Genomic DNA, 27866 nt, shown 5'->3' on the forward strand with positions numbered 1-27866 from the left:
TAAAAAGGAATTAAGCTTTGCATCTTTTAATTACTAGAGTTTATGTTAATAAAAATATATAGATAGGAAACTGAATTAGACACAGAACAATTTTGAGGATGGGTATATAATAGACAATACAAGTGAGAATAATGCAGAGAATCACATGTAGAAAAAAAAATAAGCTCAATATTGAAAATGTTTTTCCTTCTACCAAAAGACCTTAACAGTTTTTCTCAGACTTTGGCAGAAGCCAAGTCACTTTCACCATGAAATGAGAACAGAAAAAACCCTGCAAAATACCCAGGGTCAACTTCAGAAGCTTTTCCCTTCTTTATCTGTTAAGACAACATGGTATTTTAGCAAATGACTCACCTACACAGTTACCCACCCACGGGCAGTGGTGATCAAACTTCGCTATACACCGATTGCATACACCACAGTGCTTGGACCTCACTGGCTTCCGTATCTGTAACAGTTATTAACATTTGTTTAGAAAAGCAAAAAACCCTGACATATCATAAAGAGAAAAATACCCCTCAATTTACATTTAATTGTTTTTGATATTGTTAACCCCTTAGAGAACTTCAAACTTGATGCTAATTTTTAAAGCAATCTTAGCTATTAAGCTTCATCTATACACTATTTAATACAAACTTCTATACAACCACATTGAAATCACTTTCACACTATTTTTGTTATATAAAGGATTTTTTTCCATACAAAGTTCTCCCATCACCTCCAGCTATTGAGCTTTGTATAGCAACCAGTTTCATTTCAGCTTTTTAACAAAGAAAACAGAGAATGAGTTTGAGTTCAACAATTCTGTCAGTAACGTTCATAACTGAGCTCTAACATAAACTCTTCCAGCTTATTTTCTAAAGACAAGAATAGGCTCAACAAGTGGAACTCAGTGGGACTTAAAATGCTAAATTACTCCCAACAATTTTTTTTAAAAGTTTATGTTTTGAAAGAAATATAAAATGGCAATAAAGAACTGCTATTAAACTGTTCTGAGATATATATGCATACACACACATAATTTTTAAGGTGCCACATATGTACATAATTTTCCAGATTAAATTTTGGGAATATTAACATCATTCGTGTTCTACATAGGTCAGAGCATTATAGTGTAACACTGATAAACCTGATAATTTTATATTTACTAGTTAACTTTCTAAAAAAGAAATGCATTATATTTACTATGGTTACTTTTTTTTTTCCCCCTTAAGCAGTTATTTCCTTTTAAATTTTCTGTGGTAAAACTAAGTATTAACTAGTCCAAGAAAAGTATTTGCTTGCAATTTGGCAAGCTTTATAAAAATTAAGATTTTCCCCCCTGCCCTGATTACTACCAAATTGAGAAATACACTTGATTTTTGAAAGAAATTTTTTACTAGAAGCATCATGTAACTTTACTGTGAGTTACAGAGGTGGTGGGATGTCACCTGTGATTTTCGTAACTTGTTAGGTGTACAACCAACCATCTTGGTAGGTATATTGGATACTTGGATTTTGACACTGGCAAGTTATTTCCACAGCGATCATTTTTTTCTTCCTCTTATTGTTGCAGGGGTTTTTGTGTACAGATATATTACAGATATATTATTTATTGAAAACACTGCTTAAATTAAAAGATTACAAAATAAAACCTGCCCTTGAAACTGCATTATTAAGGCCAAAAAGGTGTTCAGTACAGGAACATCTAATTTTGGCCTAGCATTTAAAAAAAAAAAAAAAAAAAAAATCAGTGCTGCAATTGATTAAAAAATACACTACCAAGCAGGTACTGCAGAATATACTGAGGTCCAGACTTCCTGTCTCTGCAAGTTCTACTATCGTCTGCAGAAAAAAGAGAAAAGAAAAGAAAGAAATTAGAATTTAGCATATAAACAAATGCTGACAACCATCGTAACAGCTTCTTTTCAGACCCAGGGTTGTGAACGCTATTCATCTCAGGTACTTTCTACACACAGGAACAACTTAAATTCCTCTAAAACTGATTTTAAACCTACTTTATTAAACAAATATGCACATTTACTTCTAAATTAATTCTAGCTTATACTTATTCCTAGTCTATCTAGGTTTAGAGAAAAGGCAAGCTTATATTAATTTTGATACACCTACACAGTGATTAACATCAGTTTGACTAACCTGTTGTTAAACTTATTAAAATTAACGCAGCTGAATTTCCAAACAGGAACATAAATAAAACTAGCTAGCAGGATCGGCCAGTCTAAAACCCAGACTTTCTTTCCAGAGGTATCCCATCAAAACCTTTAAATCTATATTCACCTCTTTCCTCAGATGTTGAAGCTTCAAGAAGGAAAAGAAATAACGCAAACCAAACCTCCTCTTACAGATAATGCTATACTTATGGGTCAAGTGATACACAGAAGTAGGAATCGGTTAAGCATGCCTATACATTCACACTAAATGATGTATTTCCTTTTTTATTTTGTACACTCCTTCAGTACCCACTACATTGTTGGAATAGAAGGAACCTATTACTCCATTAAATGGTTTCCAACAATTTTTAAAATTCAGCAGCTGAAATCATGCCATGTGAGCCTTAAATGACATTTGCAACATATGGAAAATATCATGAAAACATTTTTTTCCAGAATATTCTTCCTTGAACCAGAAGGAGCTTGCTCAGCATAGATAGCCTAATGGTAAATAGATTAATCTGTTCCCTTTCAAACCACGTATATCATTCACATCAAAGTGGTTTCTAACTGCAGAAGCAATAAAATAGTCCTTACAACTATTTTCTCATCACAGTAATATAAACATAACTACCTTAAGTAGATGATGACCACTAAGATGGGCATCTTGACCGAAGCCGCAGAAGTTTTCCTCCAAAATACTACACTTAACTGGTTTGGAAAAATTTATGGAAACTTTTCCTCAAAGTAACCAGTAAAAGCTACAGTCAACAGTCTAGGGGTAAATCAGTGTCTTAATACTTTCCCTGCTGATCTCAAGTAAATGAGGAACAGTCTTCACAGTTTTCCAACACTTCTAAGCCCTGAAAGTTGGACTATTCTCTTCTCCTTGCTTGTTGTATTTCCATTTGCTATTGGCCCAGTACTCTTGCCTCCACCACTGCAACCCTTCAGATCCCCTCTCCGACCATCCACTGCCATTCACAAGCCCTTCCATGTCTCTCTTGCAGCTTGCCAACTTCAGTGCTCAACATCCCTTTCTCATCGCCCTCTGCCATCCCTCACTGCTCTAACATTTCCCACCACAGGACTTAAAATTAAAGGGCCTCCCTCACAAGAGTAACTTTTGTAAATAAACCAGATGAACAGAAAGCAAAAAACCCAACGAGATGTATCTACCGTGATTTCAATGCTGCTGGTGCGGCTTTTGATACCTTAGACAATTTCATACAATACCTTTTGGACAATTTCATACCTAGTTCCTCTGATTTCAGTGGGAGTATACACTACACTACAGACTAACGAAAGGATGCACCAAGGAATGTACATGGTGTGATGCTCAACACTGGAGTTCAGTATTGTCCACAAGCAAGATCCCAAAGCTCTGGAGAACAGAATTGAACAAGAGCAGATAAATCACTTAAATAAAACTCTCATCAGAGCTTATAACACAGAGACCCAGGAGTACTCAAGTTAGAGCCACAATGCTGTGCTTTGTAAACCTTGGGTCTATTTTCTATGCTTTTGAACTATTGGAAAATTTTATTTATTTTTTATTTACTTATTTGAAGAGTGACTTGGGTTATTTTGTAACAGAGAAGAAAGGACATGACATATCAGAAGGATAAACATCTGAAATTGTTGCTTACTACGCACTTCCAAACATACTTAACTTGGTCATCTGGAATTAGAAGAATTTTTTTGGTTGCTTATTCCAAAGCTAAAGGCTAACTCAACATTAAACGTCTGGAGACAAATTATGAAAATGTGAGAAAGCACTACATTGCATGAAGGTAAGACACACACCCTAAGGTGGTTTATACCCCTGATAATAGATCATTTTACAATTTGGGTAGCTGCAATGTAAGAAGTCCAAAACATTCACAGCCATATGCATCTGCCTGAAGACGTTGCATTTTACAATTCTTATCCAGTTCAGCCAAGCTTTTGTAACCACACTTAACTACTTAAGCAAGCAGATCAAATAAATTGCATATTTGTGCAATTTGCCGAATCCAAACCAAAGTGCAGTTACTGACTATTCTATTTAATTTAGTCCAGTTGAAGGAAGAGAATTTAGTCTGGAATTTACTTTGGCAAATTTGCAATAATAGAAAGGGAATTTGCAGAGTAAATCTGCACATTGACTAACAACTCAGTTATAACCTATTGGAGAATACAAAAATTGTTTAAGCTATTGCAACCATCCTTTCAAAGGCTATTACATGTCCATTCCTACATACGGCCATAATTCCAAGTGGTCTGATGTCGATCCATCCACAAAGGTGTTTCCACAAATGACTGTGAAGTAGAAGCTCAAGGATGTGAGCTTCTAGGAAACTTACCCAAAATGAAACAAACAAAATGCTTCTGCTGCTTGTATAATTTTGGCATATTCAATGCTCAGTTTGGCTGCTAAGAACAATGCACTTAATAGAAATCAGAAGTGCTAATAAAATTGTTATAACATCTCAGAAAGGTATCATTAGATCATCCATATTTTCTCTAACATTTATACCAAAACAAAAGCCCACCCCAGATTGCCAGGGGTTTTAGTTGTTTTAGCCTCAAAAATGTTTGTCAGTCTAATACTTTTAGATGTAAAAGTAAGGAAAATTGGAGGTGTTTAAAAGTCTGGGAGGTTTTTATAAAATCAAATTAACTAACACTTTCCCCACAATGGCTTATTTGTTTCAGTAAGGCAAAACTCTGAAACTTCACATTTTCATTTTCACCCAACCGCTTTTTAAACTTTTTATCTTGAAAATTTAAGTTACAATTTTATTTTATTACTCAAAAAGACCAAAATGCAACTTTGGACCAGTAAGACTTGAACATATATTCCAAATGCAAAAAAAAAAAAAGAAACCTGGAAGACAAGACTTTTCAACATTTTAGACCTTTTGTTATAAAACAATTTATTGAAATTTCATGTACTGAACAGCAAACTACTCTGACCAACTGGTGGAAGGCTACTGAAGAACAAGTTTCACATAGCTCTTGGCTTTACCTTTTTCTTTTGTTCTTCCGTGGCTTTGATGATTCCTGGATCAGATTTCCAGGATTTTCCAAAATTGTAGAAAAGTGCAATGCTATTAGCGAGGAATGGAAGATGTATAAAGAAAAAATTGAGATGTGTTTAAAGTCAAGGAATCTAAAGTTTAAAGCCAAATTTCCTCTTGAAAACACCCACTGATAATTCTGAAATAAAATTTGAATAAATTTAATTTTTACAAATGCCCTTGAGTCACTGTATTCTGAAATTAACAAAATTCAGCGCTGCTGTAAGAACTAGCTTAGTACTCAGTATTTTCTATTGCTTAAACTTGAAAATTTACTTTTTAACATGTCGTTCTCCATGATGCATTTCTAAAGCACTTATCCTTCTAAAGAATGAATAACAATAGTTCAGTTTTTGTAATTATTTTCCCTTTTAAATAAATAAAATTCCATGAAATTTATCTTCTTAAAAGTATTTCCTGTTTTCAAAATAAACATTTCAGAGCTCTATTTATGAGATAGACATTTGACTGCCTATGTCTTCAGTGGCTTGACATTCCCATTAGATCACAGACAGGACTGTTTCTAGCCATAGAAGGAACTGTGCTGCAACAACCATTGGTGCATGGCAATCATGTCTCAACACTTATCTCCAAGAAAGGTACTGTCTGAAACCTGGTCCTATTATAAGGCAATACCCTTATTTTACATCAAAGTTATTTTTAACATACTAATACATCTAATACTTACAAAACCACAGGGTTTAGTATTCTCTGGAAGTGCTTATAAAATCAATTACCATAAAAAGACAAAAAACAACCATTAGTTTTAAAATATATTTCCTGTGTTGAATGACTTGCCATATAACATGCCTAGTCTTACAACACTTGACATTTCTTCACCGAATTAAAACAATTTGAAAAACCAAATACTTCAGATATGCCGCTTCCACAAAAAGCAGAAAATTATTTACTCTGATAAACCTACAAAAGACTTGACCAACCTGACTAAAGATACCTGTCAGCTGTCAGTCATAACTGTAAGGACATGCCATATTTGACAAAGCTGTGGTGGCAGAAGCCTCTACAGCATTATCCAGGCAAAAAGGACACTTATTACTCAAGCTTAGTCATTAGAACTTCTACTGTATGTAAGTTTTATATAAGTTTAGTATATTGTGTGTTGACATTACAAAACCCTGCATATAAGACTTAAAAACAAGCATTATGTGGCAATCTGTAGTGAACTGCTATGTAACACTTTAAAGACAACAACAAAAAGCCATTTTTTCAATGCTTTGAAAAAATCTGATTTTGAAATTAGAACAGATGCTCAAGTATGTTCTGCTATATATCTACAAGTATATTCTATTCTGTTTGACTCTATTGGAAAAAATGTTTGTTGAAGGCATTAAGCAGTATTAAGAAAAAAATTACATAAACCATTGATAAATCTACCTGGTATAGCTACAAGCAAATATTAAATGAAAAAACCCACGATTTCTATAGAATAACTACTACACTGCTCTTGTGATGTGAAAGAACCCTGAAATATGAATGAATACAAGTAAGGCCTCTTTTTGACTTCTGAAATACTAACAAAGCCTCATTGTTCATGTGAAGTGTATCCCAAATAACTTTTGTTTTCCTTCTGTTGGGGGGAAGAATTGGCTGTGAATTTCTAATTAAGAAATATTGGCAAGTTAAGTTAAAATTTTAATCATGTACCTTATACAATAGAATATTACTATTAACTCACTAAAGGCTGATTAATCTTTCCTCTAGCAAGCTGTTTCCAGCAAGTTTATAATAGGGAGAAAAAAACACCAGCTATACTATAACCTAAACACTCACAGTTCTATTTGATACATTACAGATGAAGAGTTCTGACTTTAATATTTACACAATCTAATTTCTTCCTATTTTTTTTCTAAAACTACCTGCTGCCAAGTATAAGCTGGTTCAACTTACTTGTACAGCTACAGAGAGATTACATTTTCTTCAGAATGCTAAAAGTATCACTGGGGGTTTTGCCACAACAGTGAAAACTGTTTTTTCATTGAAAATACCTCAATCAGACATCTGTTACAAACAATTAAGGCACAACTGAAAAAAATTATATGACCTATTCCTAATTACTATACATCATGTCTAGACTGTTGAAGATAGGGGGAAAGAATTTATCTTCTATCCAGTAGAAGGGGTTTTATAATCTTAAAGTTTTGGAATTGGTTTTTTACTGACTAAAATTTGGACAACCTGTGTGATAAAGAAGCCGTCCTTTTTCTGAACTTACCCTTCCCCCATTTTACTCCACAAAATACAGAGAGAGCATAAGAGACTCCCCACAGAGTCTAAGTTTTGTCATTCCTTTTATCATGGTGGTGTCAGATGAGTGCAACACTGACGGTATAAACGGTGGCAGGTAAGGTACTTCCGTGCTGAGGATGGGAGATGTCAGGAGACTACATGAGAAAGTAGAGCAGTAACTATGTTAATGGGGAAATACAAAGTCAGCAGTATTTTTCATTAGTATCTTCAAAACCCCATTTCTCATAAGTTTTAAGCAAAACTGAGGAGAAGGGATGAAAACCAACAAGACTTTTAAGGAGGAAGGGAAGTTAGAATTGTCTCCTCCGGGATATTTCTGGCATATTATGTAAACAACTCCAACTGTGGGATTCATCTCACCTACCTTAAATCACTCATACACAACAGAAAAGAAAAAGGCACATCCAATCTATCTTCAGTATCAAGATATTTAAATTAAGTCAGAAGAGCAGTGCCCTCCAAGTGGCTTATATCTCTCTGCTGGCTACAGAGAGAGCTTAAACAACTAACTTAGATATGGATGTCCACACTTAGAGGTATCTCAAGTTATGTTGAACTCCCCTTTGAAGTTTACTTCCAAAGAGATCTTAGCAACTTGTATCACAGACATCTCTCAAAACTCTCTATAGGCGAGAAACCTGTGTAGGTTTGCATTAGCTACAGAGTAGGAAATCGGTTCTCCAGACAGTGTGCCTTGTTTTGTCCTAACATCCTCCATTACAACTACACAAGGAAAAACGTTACCATATTATTAAAGGCTGCAAAATGCATGATATAGCAGGCATTCACCTTCTGCCCTGCCACCAATTTGCTGCCTTTTATGAAGTTTCCCCAGTTTTCATTGTGAGAGACAAAGCAGAAACACCCATGAAACACTTCCTACTTTTAGTCCTAATCAATATCCTCTAATTATTAGAAAAAGTACAACAGGCTGCAAATTATTCCAGGAAACCACTTGGAACCAAAAAGACCAACTCATTAAAAAGAAAATTAAAAGCCAACAAGCACCCCACAACCCATGAGTGAGGTAGACATGTGATGAGCTAATTTTTCATCCTGAACTGCAGACTATTTAAACGGGTGCAAACACATGCAGCTTCCTGCTATCACAGCAACACGTCATACAAGAGTCTGAAACCAAGTAAAAAAATGCACATTACACACCAAGATGCTCCCTTCCACTAACTACAAATCCAGTAATAAAGTCCTTTGCTCCTAAAGAGAAAAATCTGCAGCCACTGTAAGCTGTCAAAGATCAATACATGCTAATGAACCTGCCAATTCATAACAGCTGTACATCTGGATCCAAGAGTCCAGGTAGATAACAGCAGACAGTTACACAAGAAGCCTCATTTGTCTAGGCATTTATTAGACAAAACCATTTTTCATCAACTGAAGCTCTGCAAAAGCTTTCTACCTCTATCTTCTAACATTAAAAAAAACCCTTAGCTTGCAAAAACAATTCATTCACTGCCATCTCCCCCAGCCCAGATTTTTATTTTTTTTTTAATTTTAATTTAGAAAAAGTATTTAGAAGTTCTGGATAGCTGGGTCTGGGGTTTAGCTTTTTTGAGTCTTTCATTCCTCTAGAAACATGGCTGCGTGCAAGGAAACGAATGGCTGCATTTCTTCTTGCATGCAAGGCTTTTTGCTGTTTTCCTGAAGCTAACTTTGGTAATATGAATGGGGTTTTTTTGTTGTTTTAACTGCTTAACTGCACCAGTTGGCTTGTTACAGTTTTTAAAACACTATGCTATTGTAACAGCTTTGTGAAAGCATGAAAAATCATCACGAATTCTCTTATACCCAGTTTTTAAAATGATCCCTAATTGAAAAAGTATGCAGTGTTTGTTTTCTTTCACCTAAACCCCATCAATACACGAAATATATTTGAAATAAGATAATCAATACAGTATTAGTCAATGATAAATTATTTTAAAAATTATAAATTGGCTTATATCATCTCATCATCTCAGCATTGCAAGTAGTGTGCTCTACCAAAAAAGTTTAATTAACGAAAACTGCACACTCCCATTTGCACCAAATGGAAGTGGTAGAACCAAAAAACCTGCCTGCAAATATTTTGGGTTACAGCAAACCCTGACATCTTAGAAAAACAGAGCAGTATAAGAACCTTCTGCCATAACAGACACTATTTGTTCAGCTGGAACTGAAAATGCTGCGTGAACAACTGAGATATGAACTCAGTGCATGTGCCCTGAACTTTTACAGGACACAGGAGAATGTTCTACCTATAAGTGCTGATGAAAAAGAATGAAATGTGAAATTCTAGTCTCAAGTTATTAAAACTACTTTTAAATCCTTTTTTTTTCTTTTAAAAATAAAAATAAATTAAAATATAGTGATTTAGTGTGTAGGATTTTTGAGGGTTCTTTTCCCCCTGCTCTGCAAACAGTAGAAGATTAGACTACACTAACAGAGCAAGACATAACTATCCCTTGTTATGGGCAAAATACAGTTAAAGGGAAGCAGCAAAATAGCAGCAAAACAGTGGCAGGGAAGCATAGCACCATAGACTCACATGATCTGTGTATTTATGGATATAACTTCCTCATTCCCAGCAGGAATAGGATTTCTGTTTTAACAAATATAGCAGACTCAGAAGCTGCTGAGAAAAATCCAATAGAACGGAAATATTTACAAAAATTCAGTACACTAGATTCATCTAAACTGTTTGAATTTACTTTCAAGATTGGTCTTTTAGAAGACACATCATTAAGCCTTAGCATTTATAGGCTTATTTGTCATGTGACCACCCTGAAATTCAAGAAAACGCACTGCTAATCTTTGGTTTTGTTTGTTCTTTATGATACATTGTTTCAACTGCCCTTTTCTGTCTTGTTAGGACTAAACCCAGAAGACCTGATCATCCTCCAGACACCTTCAACATATCTACAAGAAAAGAATATTCTTACCAAACACCCAAATATTAAAGTAATAGTTGCAGCAATTAAGACCTTGAAATTATTTGTAATACAAAGTTCCAGTAAGGCAATTTGTGATAGTTGTTTAAGGTTAGAAACTTTTTTCCTGCGCAAAAGATGGTCAGAACTTGTGAAAACTACCAGGATAGGTTTTATCACTTGAACGTTACAGACTATAAAGTAGTACTTTGGTCTGCTGTAAGTAATCAAATAAAGCTGTAAAAATACAAGAATCCTTTCTCCAACCACAGTGCTGTGCCTCATGCCATAAAAATAGAGCAGGCATGCAATTTCTTTTTTCCAATAAAGCTACAAGGCAATTTTCCAGAAGAAGAATGAATCTGGAATCTTATTACAAAGACTTCCAATTAAAAATCACCAATTAAAGGAAGATGGCCTCAAGCACTAAGTCTCTAAAACTGCTTGTCAGAGAATTGTGTCAGCTCTAATGAAAGCAATTAGGAACTAAAGTTTTTAGACTACTACTTCTGTGTACAAAAAGACTGTTGCAAAGGTTTTGAGGCACCTACCTTAAATTACAGCAGCAGTACAGTATTTTATTGACATTCTGAAGTCAGACTTTATTAGGGTAATTAATTGTCTATGGTTACTACTTCTAGTGGGCAAGGAACATTATTCTGTCACCAAAAAAACCCCAAACTTCAAGTTACATTAATCAGAATGGCTAACAAATAAAAATCTAAGCAAGTTGGTACAAATATGAAGAAAATACAAGCTTTAGGATAAAAATCTCACAATTTGCCAGCCTGAAGGGACAGCTTTCTACCATCATCAAGTTGTGTTGTCTGTGCAGCCATGTTAATATGGTCAAGGATTTGATTTAAAGTTGCACACATTCTTAGATTTGGTTCGAGTTTATGTTATGTTAGCACAAGAAAGCATTTCACTGTAGCTCAACATTTGCAACCCAAAACATGTAGTAGCATTAGCAAACGTGAGTTTCTAAAGAAACCCTATGGGTATGGAGAGCTGAGATTCAGAAGTGAGATGGTATAGTTATAATTGCCTCAGAAACTTGTATTTTACTATTTGCCAAAAGTCAGGTTTTCTTAACAAGAAGAAGAGAAAAGCAACTTCACTCTAGAGGCATGACATATTTAGACAGTTCTACTCCATTCCATAAAACCTGAAAAAGTATACCTCCATTTTTAACTACTGCTTTTTAAAATGTTTTTCATATTCATTTTGTACTCGCTTTCCTCATTCTGCAGTTACTAGTAATTTTAATTGAGTAAAAACATAGAATATCAGGCCAGAGAGACTGGTAGCAGGACCAGCATTTCTAAATAACTATTTCGAGACATAGTCATGCTAATACTGGTAGAATTACTTTTTTTTTTTTTTTTTAACTTAACAGCTACTAGATTTTCATTTTTAGGTTTTTAAAACGTGAAATAGCAGTCATCTCCAGTCCCATGGGACTGCTATTATTCACAGAAGCACCTTTGCAAACACCATCAGCGTAGAAGCCAAGGGCAGCATGGAAGCAGGGTCTCCTCTCTGTTCTCAACCCAAAAATGCGAGGCTCATTTAGCTAAGGTTGGAAAACATATTAACAAGATGATAAAAGGGTTGCACTGCTACTATCCTATTTCATGGTAATCCCTTTGAGGAGGAAAAGAAAACCAGTTTCTAGAAAAGCCAAGCCAACACCCATCACAAATATTAAGTTCACTTCAACTATTTACAACTGTAAGAACTATATTAAACATTTAATAAAACATTAGATCTCTATTTTCGTTTCTTGGTTATTGTAATTACAATACCCAAGGAAGTTGTTTAAAAATTTGAATATATTTCCTTAAGGTGGGGAACTGACGTTCTTCAGTGAACTCAATCATTTTCTACCCCGGTGAGTACAAAAAGTTCCTATCTAGGCAGACCGTAAAAAACATAAAAAGATGGGCATATGCTGAATCTCCGTAATCTAGTGTTGTTAATACATACATCTTCAAAAACTGAAAATACAGTTAATAAATGTATCTAAAGTCTGTACGAAATGGAATTTGCAAAATCTTTAGGAAGAACTAACTATAAAGCTAATTCCACTGGAATTGGTATATACCATGAAATTACCTACTGCTTTGCAGAAAAGCAGTGTGTAAAAATGCAGTCAATTCCACCTTGTCACCTCACAGCCAGAGTATATTTTATAGAGTTGCTTACATTTTCCCCACTTAAGAAACTGGTAAAGCACAGGAAGTTTTGCAGACTCCTGTAAGCCAATTTTGAGGAAAATCTTTCACATACTGAAGCAAAGCAATAGAGTACACATTTTTAAAGCAGTAAAATAATTACCATCAATATAGAAAACAATGTTTAATAGAGATAGCCATTTTAAAATTTTAATTCATTTACTTACTCTTATATATAGGATATATCTAGGTATTACCTCATACTACTAACATGGAAAAGGATTACTTATTGCTGTACACAAAAAAAGGATATCATTCCAAAACCAGAAGAACCACGTCACGTACATCCAGAATTTTGTTGCCAAGTATATTCCAAGAGGCAGTGCACTGTGCATGGAGTGATCAAAGAATGACCTGTAAAGTAGGAGCAATGTCACATGATAAGTTTCAACTTATAAAACATAAATCCTGAGCTATTGCTTCTGAAAAACACTTCCCGTTAAAATATGTACTATATGGGATATTGCAAAATAAACCATAAAAACATTTTCCCTCTCTTTTACCTTCAAAGCTCATGAGAAATTCCCATCTTCAACCTGTCCAGGTGAAGGGTCATGACTGAAAATTATTTAACTAAATTTATACATTTGTTTTTGAAGTGAATGTCAAGAACTGGACAAGAAAGGCAGAATGAGTAAATACTCATGCTAAAACAACACTGTGAAAGCAGTTAGAAACCTGTCAGATTCCTAGCCTACACAGATAGTGGTTGCAAACTACATTTAGTTATGAGATTTCAGTGCTAAAGATATTTTGGAAACCCATGCGATGAAAATTACACATTAAAATTACTTCAGTAAGAAAAAAAAGCTTAGGAGACCTTGGTGTTATCAGCCTACATACTTGAAATATTTCAGATTCTTGAATCTTTTGCCAATAGAAAGTCGGAAGAAAACCCAGATTAATTTACTTCCAACATCACTAGATTTGCCAAGTTCTAAGATAGAATGCTGCTACTTTAATTAAAAAAAAAAATTAAGCCATCAGAGTTATTTTCACCTTCTTATACTCTTGCATTTCAAAGACTGTTCTGAATGCAGTTGAACATAGTGGAGACAAACTAGACGAGTGTCTAGGTTACTCCATATTCAAGAAAAAAATTGCTAAACATATCAAAGGTCACACTGAACTGCTAAACTCCTCGAAATAAAACTTCTTCCATCATCTGCCTAAACTTCCTTACATTGATGCATTTTGCTTTTTGTCCTGGTGGTGCCCTCAGGTCTGCCACAGACAAACACGTGTGCACCGAGTAGTTTCCATTTCACTCCTTTACTCCCTTGCAGTAACCTGTCTCTTCTCTAATGGAAGTTTCTTAGGCCTTTTGAGAAAATCCTATAAGGAAAATGGGCTAAGATGATGACTAATAAGTGAATATACATTTGGACACACAGTAGTTACTCAGCAGTAATCTTTCAGCAATTTTTGCACATTTTTTGTGTGTGTGAAAGGAGTAGGGAGGAAAATACAGCTAGGCAGATTAGCTAAAAATTCAACAGGGAAAGGAAATCCTACTAGAATAATAGCAAAAGTTTCAATCAAACCTGGGCTTTGTGAAAAACACTTCAAAGTATTTATACTAAACATTAAGCAAAGGATAAGAGAAAGTAAGAATGTTAATCCTGAATACGTGTCAGGTAGGTAAAAATATAAAACCTGACAAAACATAGATCTTGAGAAACTTGAAGAAATCTTGTCCTTGCTTCATGCAGGAGGCATGGTTGAGGATCTGCATTGCCAAATAAATTATTTGTAGGAGGAGGTCAGCAAATTGCACAGCCGCAGAGATGACAAAGAGACTAAACAGATCATCCTGAAGATCCTGGAGAGATAACAGCTTGATGCCCCCTCACACCCTTCCTGGTGTACTAAGTTCACTAAGATTCTATGAACTTGCTTTACAGAACAGATACATTTTCTTTTCCTCTTTAAAAGGAAAGGAAGAAGCAGCAACTGTTTCTAATAAGCATGATATTCAATACCAGAAAAGCAGAAAGCTCGTAAGTATGAAATAGTAAGTCCTTCTATACACGCCACACATGACAATGAAAAGCAAAGCATAGATGAAGTAGTCTACAGATCTTGAAAATCTGTTGGAGCATGCCTGTGTGTGTATATGCACATGCATTTACAGGTAATTAAAGCAATCACAAACACAACTAAAATTCTTTATGATCAGGTAACAAATGAAAAACATTATTAGAAAGCAGCCTTTTTCTTTAGTCACCCGTTTCCACAACAACAGAAGCTATAAAACCTGACTCTAACTTCATTTATCTCTAAAAATCTCTTCAGATGCCTTTAGGTATTTAAATTCTAAAAAAAATTGGTTTTAAAAGCAAACTCATACATGCATTTTTTCTATTTCTTTCTAGTAACTTTTTCCTTGACTGTTTTCTTCAAAATTCATACTGATTACTGTAAACAGACATTCAGCACCCTCCGCTGGAGAATGACTGAACTTCTGTTCTGCTCTTGGCTTCTATTACCTTAGTGGTATTCACCCAAGGCAATTCCATGGTTATTTGCAAAACAACAGAGCATTACAAGAGCTAAAGTTCCACAAGATCTTTCCCAGAAATAGTAATAAAAAGAATTCCAACAAAAAATAAATGTTGCATGTCAAAAAACCCACGCAAAAAATAGAAAGTTAAGATTACTTATCCAATAAAGATGCCAGCAAAACACTTGTGCACACACTGAACAGACAGCATCCTAGTAAAACACTTACTTTGAAAGAAACTGCACCATAGCCCAAACGCCACCATACATCAGCCCTTTAATGAGCCAAGAATCAATGTCTAGGTCTGCTATAAACCCAACCAGCCAAATTACTAGGAAAGGAGTTCCCAGCATCACCTTCTGACGGAATTCCTATATAGAAACAAATATCAGTAAGTGATTCTATTTTTAGGAACAGGTTGTATAATAATATTCTACAATAAATAGGACAGTCACAAAAACTTAAATAAATTTTCAGGAAGCTTGGCATAGGGGGAGGAATCTTCATAAATTTTTGTTGTTTCCTATTTTTACATATCTCCAATGTATGGACAAGAAAGAATCCTCCTAAAATTTTATAACAAATCAATAATTTTATTTATTTTTAAAAGAACTGCCTTTTAGAGACTTTACTGTTAATCCAGAATAAAGGCAACAGTACCTCTTTTTTAAGAATGTGTCAAAGTGTATAAACTACTACACAGCACATGGCAATCTCAGTGAACTTTAAAGACTGAAGTTACGGAACAAAGTCATACTGAAGTGTCTGTGAAGACAAAACCTTTTTTGTCTTGTACTGTGTGGGTACAATTCCTGATTAAGGCACTGAACCCTTTCCAGATATTCAAAGCACAGTCACAATGCACATGTACACATAACACAATGCACAAATCACTTAAAGTCAATAATCACTGCATTATTATATTACCATGAGGTTAAAGCACAGTGCTTTAATCATCAAGATGCAATGTATCTTTAAATCAAGAAGTTATAAGAAATCAGTGATAGTAATACTTAATATCCAGCACAACACTCTGCATGGTAAGAAAATATTAACTCTATGCAAGTTCTCAAACTATAGGCAGGTAGACAGGTCTTCGTGCTAGAGCAACACATTACCCTTTATACCCTCATTTCTTGTCTCCTCCTATCTACAGTGTTAAATAATGACATGAGAAGAACAAGGCCTCCACATTAGAGATTCATATATTACATCATACTGCCAAGATTGACTGCTGCTTTCATTCAACTCAAAACACTGCATAATTAGAGAGGAGATCAGAGTTCAGGATATCTAAAATGCTTCTTTCCTGAGACACTTGAGAGTCAGCTTTGTAAAAGTCTTGGCTATCCCCAACAATACCAGACCACTTGGTACTTTCCTAACATTTAGTTAGAACAAAAGCTAAAGGTAACTGTGTGGAGGCTTAGGGTTTTCTTTCCTCCTGCCTTGAACAAAGATTTTTTTTTTTTTTTTTCTTTTGCAATTACTTTTGTCATAACAAAAAGCCGTTTCCCAAAACTGAAATGTGGGGAAACCACAGTACTGAACTGCTTACCTTAAACAAACACACAGGCCCCCAAACCAACAGCAGCAGTAATATTGATTTACGTGTTATACTACTTCTTACCTTATCAGCTTTTAGTTTTCTCAGAAAGGATGGACTGTCATATCCCTTTGCCTGTCTTGCTTCCTGTAGGTGATTGATCATCCAAACGTTTTTCCGCTGCTTTGCTAGATCAAGTGGTGATTCTCCCTGCCAAGAGTATAAAAGTGGGAAATATCCAATTTAAAAATAAAATGCATTCAGAGCACTTTTGAAACAGAATATTGGCAGGTAAAAATAATACATTTTAAATCAGATTAAGCTACGTTCTTGCATACTTTTTGCTCTGCAGCTTACTTGACACCAAACATCATTCATTCCTTTTGGTCTTTTTCACTCTCTCATAACTATACATGCGTGGACAAGTAGTAGAATATTAAATGTGTGATCCTGACAATATGTATGTCCTGACATAGCAATAATTGTTGCCTTTGGCATAACACATCTACGTTTCACTGTTCTACACAGTCTACTAGTCTGTAAATGAAAGACTGTGCTTCCCCCTCAGCTATTGACAGGCAGCAGAAATCAAGCAAAGAATAAGAACTTGTGACCCACTGGATCATGGAAACTCTCCCAGTCTAAAGCCTGACTTCTCAGATAATCCTTTGCCTTTTTGGCAGAGTGAAGTTACTAATATCATGGAACGTTTCTATAAGGAACTTTTTCCACAAGCTTAATGTTTTTATATTCATCTCAGTTACGGAAGTCCTAGGAAGAAAACAGGAAAGAATAAACTGATTGCTCATGTCCAACTTATTCCAAAACTCTGAGCTTTTATGCTTAGCTTGTGCTTCACATACTTTGGCTGCTAAGCCAGCAACGGTCCATGCCTTCTCTTTCCCTACTTTCAGAGAGGACTGACAGACAAAGCAAAAGAGAGAGGGATACAGGGGCCAAAGGTGCCTGCCAAACTGATTTGATTTTATTGCTTTCTAAACATTTAGGAAGAGAGCTAAGTGAAAGTTATTGACTGGGTCTAAAATTATAGAGGAGGCAAGAGACAACCAATTGCAGGTACCTCCAGCTTCAGTTTTGCATTTGACTCCTCCTCTCTTCTACTGGAGTTAACTCCCCTCCTAAACAAACCATTCATGGAGGCTTGAAAAATGGCTGAATCCTCCATCGCTCGGCCCCCTCCTAAAAAAAAAGTGAGACAGGTACCAGAAACTGAAATTACCCAGAAAGGGCAATAATTACTATAGACAGAAGAGATTTCAAAGATTAAAGAGTACAGTTAGCTACCTATATCCCATAGAAAGACAATGGGAATTGAGTACTTAACTGTCATTTTTGCCTTTGAAATCTTGCTCTAAACCTCTTAAAGGAGACTAAATAGCACAGACTACAGATTATGAAGTGAAGCTTTTTGCTGCTTAACAGGATCTTGTGCTCCTGTGCGAGAAGTTTAACTAGCAAAATCAGTTAAAAAAAAGAATAACCTTTTGACTTAACTTGGATTCAAAACTGTTTAGCCAGATATTTAAGAAACAGATTAAGTTAACTCCATCCTCAACAGAAACGCCTGAAATCAAACTACGGTGCCTGCTTCATCACAAATTTAATAGCACCTTGAACTGCTAATATCTGGAAAACTCCAGAGATGATGCTGTTTTAATATCACCTTATATATCCAGACTGTAAAGATTACCTGTGGACAAGCAATCCCCTCTGGGAGTTGATCTCCCAAGTAAATCCTGAAGTTGTCTTGGGGTCCAGCTGAGCATCCCTTCCACTAGAGGGCCATGAGACACCTAGGAACTGCCTAGATAAAAAGATTGAGGGAGCTTTAAAGAAGTCTTTGACTACGCTTCTCATCATCTGGCCATTTTAATATTTTCCTTGTATTCACAGGGGTGATGGATGGCTGACTTGCTTAGAAAGAAAAAAAAAAAAATCAGGGAACTTAATCTAGTAACACACTTAGTTTGCCAGCAAGCAATAAGGCTTCAGTAGTATATATTTAAAGTGTTTAGATAGAAAAAATAATCTGAAGAGTAATTACCATAGGGAACTTTACATGTAGACTTCCACAGACAAGCCTACAGATAACACTGCATAATCAAGAAACTACATCTAAAGTTCATTCAATGATTTGTTAACAGATTTAAAAAAAAAAAAACAAAACCAAAACTCTTCCTTAAACCATAAAAGCTCTTCTAGGTCTCTATCACTCTAGAAAAAAGGAGCTTCTCCTTATATTTAAATAAAATTTAAAGGTTTCCCCCCCAACCCCCCAGTGATAAGCTGACTCTCTGTGAAATCCTGTCCTCATCTGCCCAATCTGTCTACTGGTATGGCAAGACAATTTCCTTAACAAAAAAAACCCAAACAAACAAAAAAAACACTCTATTTTGACTACTAAAAAGCAGCTTCCAACTCCAACTGTAATCCAGTTCTCAATAAGGAAAAAGAAAGTATCTTACTACCAAAAGAAAAGTATTATTTTCTTGTACAGCATAATATAAAGAGGATAAATAACACAAACCAGGACAAACCCCACTGCTTGTATCAAGATTTATTCTAGAATAAGAGTGCTATTGTTCATATACTTCTCAAACTATCATGCAAAGTAAAAAGAGCACCTTACTGAGATGACTGGTTCCAATTTGTTCCAAACCTAGGCAGCCAGCAGCATGCGCATTTCTAACACAGACTGCCTAGAGCTGGTAACAACAAGGTCAAAGCTCGCACCTAATGTTTCAGCCACTTCATAATTTGAAAAAGATGAATGGCTTTCAGCCAATGTATTTCTTTAACCTGAGCTGTCTTACCACCATTCTTGGTCAATTCCATGGGCTAAGAAAAGGACCTCACTAGATAGTGCTGCAGAAATCTGGAAGTGACTGCATCAAGAAAGGAGCCTTTCACGATTCCTGTTATTTCTGAAGAAACATGAGCCAGGCACTTAACCACCAGGTTTTGGCTCAAAGAAAACTTTTTTGCTGAACAGTCAAAGGAGAAGCACAAAACTGAGTTTCTATATACCTATAAAAAAATCAACCAAATTCTTATGTTTCCTGTATGTTTACTATCACCCAAATCAGTATCTGTTATAAAGCCACTGGCAGGATGGCAAAATTGCCACTGCTAGAATGATTTTGATCCTCTGAAGATCCTAGAAACTTGGGATGGCATGCAAGAAACGTAGACTCCACCGCAGAAGGCAGGCAGTGGTTAATGAAACCAAGCACACATCTTCTGGCATGACTGGAAAGATATCATGATCCAGCAGGTTCAAAAACCTATTTTTCTACTGACTGCTGCCGTCTGTCAATAAAGAAGGAGAGACCATAAACTGCTTCAGGCTAGCAGATACTTTTTCATTTGGCCAAACATATGAATTTTTATTATGGATTTCATAAGAGTTCAGAAATATAGGTAAGGTGATGACTTTAAAACTCTAGTCACACTAATCAGTCTGCCAAGAGAAGCAGGGTATAACACACTGATTTTTTTTCCACAAAAATGCTTTAATTTTTAACACTAGGTGGCATAGAAAAAAGCTTTTCAACCGTTTACAAGAAGCGATACTAGAAGCATAATTCATCCACACGACTGACCTTACAGACCAGGAATAATTATTATATATTCACACCAGTACATGCAAGAGGCTAGTTGATTTGTTTTAAACACGTGAAAAGCCATGTGAGTTTTCTAATGAGTTTTCATTCATGATCATCAGTATTTCTGATATTCTGTTGTGGATGTAGGACCGAGAAAGCTACTAGCAAAATTTGACTGCACCCTTAAAAAGGCTGTTCCATGCTGTTCAAGAAAATGAAAGTGTATATATGTATTTTTTTAGCATATTTCTATCACTTGTGGCCAAGCAAAATAGGCCCTGGCCATCTTAATCAGTAGGAAAAATAGTGAAAGGTCAAATAAATTTAATTAAGTGTTAAATATTTATAAAATGTAGATTTACAGCTGTATTTTCCAGTGTAACCACTCCATCTGTAACACTCATTAAGTGGAAAATACAAATATTTGCATAGAACTTGAGCAGAGAATTCTTTTTCTAAAAGTGAATTCTTCTCTGACACCACAGAAGAAACAGCTTGGGTGGTAAAGTGCATCTAATTTGACATATAGAATAGTCTGGAGGCAATGGACAAAACCACATTCACTAGGTGCACCTTCCACTCCTGGAGAAGCTCTTATAGACTCCAAGTCTGTGGCATAAATTCTAACAGCTGCTTGGCCGGCCTAACATATGCTAGGGAGGGGCTCTGTTACTGCTGAACCTAGCTCCATTGTTAAGAGGTTCTGGGAGAGTAATCAGGCAACTTAAAAGTTCTGATGCAAAAAAGAGCCCATTTTCTTATTTTATTCCTACTGGTATTTTTAGGCCTTCAACTTCCTTACTGCCACTGGGAGATACACTAGAGCATTTATCATCTCTCTGGAAGAGGACAGAAATGTCTCACTTCTCACTCCAACAAACAGACAGTCACCCCAGAACTTAACTAGAAGACATCCAGTCAGATTTCCAGTTTTGCATCCAAATGCACAGGTCTTCACGCAGGCAGTCTAATTGCACACCCCACTCCCATATATTTGCACATAACCGTTGGTAAATTATTTACATGAGTGCTTTTGAAGGTGCAGATTTAGTGGTTATGCATCACTGTTAAGAAAAACTGATTCCCAAAGTAAACATTAGTGGCATGGCTTTTGCTTCATCTTCATGATCCCACCATACCCATAATAATAATCTATTCTTGAGATTTATCATAGGCTCTGTTATTTCTGCCTCAAACCACTTACAGTAAAAACAGACCAAGTGTTTACCTTTATATTTTGAGCATCAACATTAGCTCCAGCTTCTAACAGAAGGCTAATAACTGTAGTATTTCCTGCTAGCACAGCCCAATGCAATGCTGTGTTTTTGTGATATTTGTCTCCAAGATTAACAGAAACATTAAATGTAAGTAGTAATCGGGTTGGATCCACACTAGAAAAGAAAATTCTTGTTAGATCTACAGAAGATGAACTCAAATACATACCAACTTAATTGTTAATGAGTTCAATTTCTACAAAGACCATTGATCAGCAACACTATGTAGTAGCAAAGTGACATTTTTTGCCCACGATTATGAATGGCTCGACTTCTTTCACCCCAAACAGCAACCACAATTCTGTTGACTTTTAAAGGAGCTCAGTAAGACAGCTTGTTCTGGGATGCCATGAAACATTGATTATACAATTCTATTTTCACGTTTACCAAAACCTAACAGTATTAACAGATTTGTAAAAGCATGCACATGATTATATACTTGGCAGATAATAATCAAAGTTCAAAACATGTTATATTTCCACTTTACATTCCAAAAGATGAAAATAAAATAGGATGATAATGCTCATAATGGTAGGTATTTGTTAAAGCTAGTCTATGTTCCTCTCAACAATCAATGGAGATAGGCTCTTCCGAGCAGGAATCTAATTCAGACAAATTTGCTCTTTGGAGAAGTGTTATTTTACACCAACTTTTCCCAGTCATCCCCATAGGAAGATTTACTTTGTAAACTAGAAGTTCATATTATTGAGTACTTCTGCATAACCCCCTTCTCTCTTGAAGAGGTCATTGTACTGGTTTTGGCTGGGATCAAGTTAATCTTCTTCATAGTAGCTCCTATGGTGCTGTGTTTTGGATTTGTGACCAAAATGGTGTTGATAACACACCCATGTTCTAGCTATTGCTGAGCAGTGCTTACACAGCATCAAGGCCTTTTCCATTTCTCACGCTGTCCTGCAGCTGACCCCAAGTGACCAAAAGGAAATTCTGCACCAAATAATGGCATGCTAGGCAATAAAAGCTGGGGGAAAGGAGGAGGAAGGGAGGACATTTGGAGTTATGGCATCTGCCTTCCCAAGTAACCGTTACAGGTGATAGAGCCCTGCTGTCCTGGAAATGGCTGAACACCTGCCTGCGATGGGAAGCAGTGAATGAATTCCTTACTCTACTTTGCTTGGGTGCATGGGTTTTGCTTTATCTATTAAACTGTCTTTATCTCAACCCACGAGTTCTCTCACTTTTACCCTCCTGATTCTCCTCCTCCCCATCCCGCTGAGCAGGAGTGAGCAAGTGGCTGCATGGGGCTGAGCTGCTTACTGGGGTTAACACACAACAATCATAAATGAAGAAAGATAAAGTGGCAATTGTGGAAAGAACACTGACAAGTTAAATGAGAAAAAACTTTCAAAACATCAAAACCAGTCACTACTATATGCTGCTTAGTTAACATCAACAGAAAGTCAAAACTGCAGTGAGATATTACCTATGCGTTCTGTAAGCTGCCCACATTAAAGGTGTCATTCCATTTTGATCCATCATATCTACATCCTAAAAAAGGAAAAGAAAAAAAAAGTTGGTGACATAAGTAATCATGCTCAAGATCTAGTAGATACAAGGTTTGCAATGAGAAGCAGTATTTTAAGACTAACCAACTGAATTGGAAAAAAGCTAGCAAGCTTTCAGTGCATAATAAAGTAGTATTTAAAAAATGGAAACAGACATTAACACCACCATTGCAAAAATATAACCATTCCAATCTATTTTGGAAACTAGGGAACAGTCATGCTGTATAAGACTAATAGTAAGATAGAAATGACTAGTCTTCAACATAAAAGACATATAGAGATGGTGTACTATTGCACTAAAAAGCAGGAGAAAACTAAAATAATGCGCCAATATTTAATAAAATACTTGATAAATTAACATAAATAACATAGCCTGAATCCTACATCCTACTGAATGCCAGCTGCATCTATTCTTCCACTTGCAAAGCAATTTGCCTTAGTTCACTCAGTTCCAAAGGTATTTACACATCTGGATAGCAAGTTAATGGATGCCAAAAAATTTTTAAGTTTAAACAAAAGCCATTAATAAAGACAACCTACCCAGAAACAAAACTGATTTATAATCAAGTGGTGACTGAATGATGGCTAAAAATAAAAAAAAAAAAAAAAAAAAATTTACATTTAACAGAACATAGCCACAGAATGACAAAACAGCACCATCCAGACAATTCTCTTAGATCCATCAGAAAGGATCTAATACCTACAGAATTTTTTGATGTTATAGATCCCTGCCTCACTAACACAGAAGTTGGTAATTCCCTAAATACATCGAGGCATATTAGATTCTCACGCACATTTGGGTAAGTTCCACAGACCACTACTAACAAAATTACTCTAAGCTAACTTAATGCAAGACCTGAACAGTTTTCCTTAGGAGGCAATAGAGCTATGTCAGTATCACCTACGCTACTCCACTCAGTCCTCACTAGGAAAATTAGGTTGAAAGTGTTTCAATACGTCTTTTTGCTACAGAAACTACTGACAGACCCAAAAAGTGGCTGATGTTGCTTTATCACTCCCAGAACTTTCTTCTCTGCTTCAGTAGTCTGCCAAATGCCCAGCAGCCTGGGATCCACTCACAGTGGTGCTAGCATGACCCAGGCAAAAATTTTCCAGAAAATCCAATTTAGTTCTTCCAAATAATTGCTTTTAAAGCACCTCTAGCCTGCAGATAACTTTACATTTCTGAGGTTTTATTCTGTTGTTTAATTAAAAAAAAAAAAAAAAAAGCCAAAATTTAAAAAATAGTTGATGGAGAGGAAAGAGAACTTTATTGTATTGTTTGTTCAGAAAAGAGTTACATGCATTGAGACCGGGATCCAAGCCTGTTTGCCCACAGTACTTGTGTAGATTAGATCCTTTTGAGCCTACTAGGACTTTGCAACCATTGACACTCCTTTTAACCTCCCGTTGTTGAGGTCGTGAAGAAAATTAGAACTGCAGCCTAACCTCAAGTTCATTCATCCTTGAGAAGCACGACTTTGATTCACAGGTCTCACTGTGTGAACAACATATTTTGAAGATTGTACAAATTACTGTAACATGAACAATCACTCTTTCATCTTTAGATTTCACATAGAAAAGCAATTCTTTGTGACAGCAGGGACCTGATTGCCCGGACGTAAGTAAAATGATTTCTTCAGTGATTCTACCTGACAAATCAAAAGTACACTTTGCACACTAGGTGACACTCAGCTAAAAGAAAAACAACAACAAAAAAAAAGCAGCCATGAGCTCCAGACTATTCCCTGCACATAAATTACCTAGTCAGGCTACTGCTATTGCTCATATTAAGCTACATCGTGGGCTGAGGCAGATCCCTTTTCAAAGGAACTTTAACAAGAGGCAAAGCAACTAAGATTGACTTACATACTGTTATACAGACCCAACAAAGATGACATAGTTGTGGATAACAGACACATGCTCTAACAAACCTCTCATCAAAAATTCTTTGTTATTTTGCCAGATCATTACCACAACCACACGATGAGTGGGACATTTCACAATGGAGTTTCTTTGTTGCTGCTTTTTACCAAAGGGCTGAGGCAAAAAAAGTAAACTTTCAGCAACAGGTATGTATTAGGAGACTGTTCTTCTGTTCTGATGTGTACCAACAGGCATTTTAGCATTAATTTCTTGTTTAACATTCAGTGACAGGTCAATCTGATAATACTCATGAAGGCATATACCTATGCTGTTAGGACACAGTAAGAGTACTGCAAGAACCAAAGATTTCAACAATAAGTGAACACAAGGATCAAAAATTGTACATACTGCTACCCCCTGCATGTATTCGAGTGTGAACTCTGTGAACTACAACAGGCAAATTTTTCACTTGTTTCTGAAATAGAACAACTCTGGTTCCAAAAGAGAACAGCTTTACATTTGCAAAGATAACCAGACTTAATCCTAGGACACTAATGTAAGATTCCACAAAAAGCTTTTGGAAAGGCAAAAATATAGGGGAGAAAGAGCTTCCTGCATGTAAAGGAGCTGTAGCAACTATTCTGCTACTTAACAGTACTTTCTGAAAGCAATATAGCTGACAAAGTAGGATTCTGAATAGCAGCTAAAGATCAGTACAGCATTTAGGTTTACCAGGACATTTAACAAGCAATGGCCAAACCAGTGCTGTGATACAATACGGCCTTTTCAAAAGCACAAAAAGCATCAAGAGATTCCACTTAGAAGTGTGTTAAATTGCACAGAAAGGGACCAGGAATTTGATCCTCTTTAGAACCATTACTGGTTGTTTCGCAAAACACAGACCTTCATAGAAAGACTCATCACACCCTTGTTCAGAATTCTGTTCTCCATAAGGAAAAGATCTCTTTCACATGGACTGCTGCCCAGGGAAAGGGAAACGGGCTTCTAAAGAGATGACATATTTAAAAGCATATAGTAAAAAAGATTTATCAGGAAGGGAGATGTAAGGCTGAAAACATTTCCTAATTTAGGACACGTGCTAGTTATCCACTGGAAGCAGAAATTTTGTAGGATTCTTGTGGAATGAAGCAAGTGTGGATTGACAGGCAGCTCATCAAGCAAGGTAACACACAGAACTGAACCTACCTTGTTCTTTCAAAAAACAAACACTCTATTCTGAAATACTCTAGCCCATCAAATGCAGAATCAGTTTTGACAATCATGAGGAAGAAACACGACCAGACTTATAATTCTGTAAGTAATGTGCTGCAGGTTGAGTCTAGGAAATAAAGACTTGGTTCAGTGTCTTACACTGACCTGAGCCCGGTAGAGAATATGATCCACAGCACCAGCAGTAACAGTGCTTAGGAGCACTGCTCACGGACTGCAGCACCAAAGCAACCAAGGCTGCTGGTACCACAGTGGCATCTCTCAACCTAGATGCCAACTACTCCTAGACCATAGCCCAGAAGGCAGCCCTATATAGCTTGGGACATTGGTTGACACATAAAATTGCAACTCTTGAGAATAAAAAAAAAAAAAAACATACTTGATGAATAAGTGATAGTTAAACTATGAAAGTGATAGTTAAACTATGAGTGTGAAATAGTTAAAGTATCATTTTAGCTCCAGAATATTTCTTACAACGTGATTTTACCCTACTAGCAACTTTATAGTCACTCATTACCTGTGACTGAATTAAGTTCTCACACATGCCACAGGATGAGAACACATTATTCAACCATCCGATATACCGTATCCATATCTTATTACGGGGTGACATGTTTGTGTATGCTAGGCCCTGATATGCCTTTGGCATTTTAAGTAGTGTAAGCACAGCGTCAAGCAGTCAAGTAGTACAAATATCAATTTTGAACATTATTAAGTGCCTTCAAGCTCTATTCAGGTTTGGTTTTTTTCTTGTATTTTTTTTTATAATAATGATCTTACCTAAACTTGAACTGTGCTACAGATTCTGTTACTTGCTATCTGATTATATTTAGATCGTGTGCTTGTCCCAGGCTTGATTTTGACCCAGGCAACCTACTGACACAAACAACATGAGCAAGTTATGATACAGTCAGGTATTAATCTCTCAAAACTCAGTAAGAGACATGACTAAATAAAAAGCAACAGCTATCAGCCGCTGCTGCCTCTTGGCCAAGTAGCACTTGCTGGCATGAAAGTGGGTTCACTTCCAACCAAGGTTAGAGGGCATCTGGCCAAGAGTTCTTCCCCTACAATACACTCCAGTAGCTAGAGGACTGGACTCGAGCCTCAAATTAGAAATTTTACCGTTGGCTGCTGCAGCCCAGGAAGAGAGTGAAGCAGCAACACTGAAGTTAGGTTCCAGCTCTGTCTCAAAAAGGGACAAGAAGCAATCAGGAGCAACTTCTTAATCTACCTGTCAGTTCTCTACACAGTTTTGAAAGCTAGCTCTCCTCTGATCATGCAGGTCCACAATGGCATCAGGATCAGAACTAACAAAGCACAACAGCCTACACTGACCTGTATTTTGACACTTATTTAGTTGTCATTTACCACACAGATACTACAATTAGGTTCAGAACAAGGGCAAGCCTATTCTTTGGATATAAGAGAACCTCATCTGTGTAAAGACAATAGGCAAAAACAATTTGCAAGTAGTATATAGGGTAAGCCCACATAAGCAAAAGCAGTTCAAGTTTCCAAACCAAAATCATGGCATCACAAAGGAGGTACAAAGTAAAAAAGGGATTAATGACCTCATATGTACTCATTAAAGGAGAATAAAAAGTGGAATCATGTATTTCCCATAGCTTCTACAGAAACCATGTAGCTTCTGTAG

At 36.1% G+C, this 27866-nt stretch overlaps 1 protein-coding gene across 2 annotated transcripts in view; it reads right to left on the reverse strand.

Annotated features, from left to right (window-relative positions):
• ZDHHC17 (zinc finger DHHC-type palmitoyltransferase 17) overlaps positions 1-27866 on the reverse strand; it is a 77067-nt gene that overhangs the window by 11469 nt on the left and 37732 nt on the right. For both annotated transcript variants that reach the window (XR_008233065.1, XM_052774213.1), the window contains exons 6-13: positions 23032-23096; positions 21545-21707; positions 16775-16900; positions 15373-15515; positions 12893-12995; positions 5161-5283; positions 1762-1824; positions 355-448 (exon numbers count right to left, since the gene is read on the reverse strand). Coding sequence is in view for 1 of the 2 variants with exons in the window: in XM_052774213.1 (XP_052630173.1) it covers positions 355-448; positions 1762-1824; positions 5161-5283; positions 12893-12995; positions 15373-15515; positions 16775-16900; positions 21545-21707; positions 23032-23096 (880 nt within the window). In the remaining variant the exon portion in view is untranslated. The remainder of the gene's footprint in view (positions 1-354; positions 449-1761; positions 1825-5160; positions 5284-12892; positions 12996-15372; positions 15516-16774; positions 16901-21544; positions 21708-23031; positions 23097-27866) is intronic.

The sequence above is a fragment of the Harpia harpyja genome, chromosome 23 (assembly GCF_026419915.1).
Source record: "Harpia harpyja isolate bHarHar1 chromosome 23, bHarHar1 primary haplotype, whole genome shotgun sequence".
NCBI lineage: Eukaryota > Metazoa > Chordata > Aves > Accipitriformes > Accipitridae > Harpia > Harpia harpyja.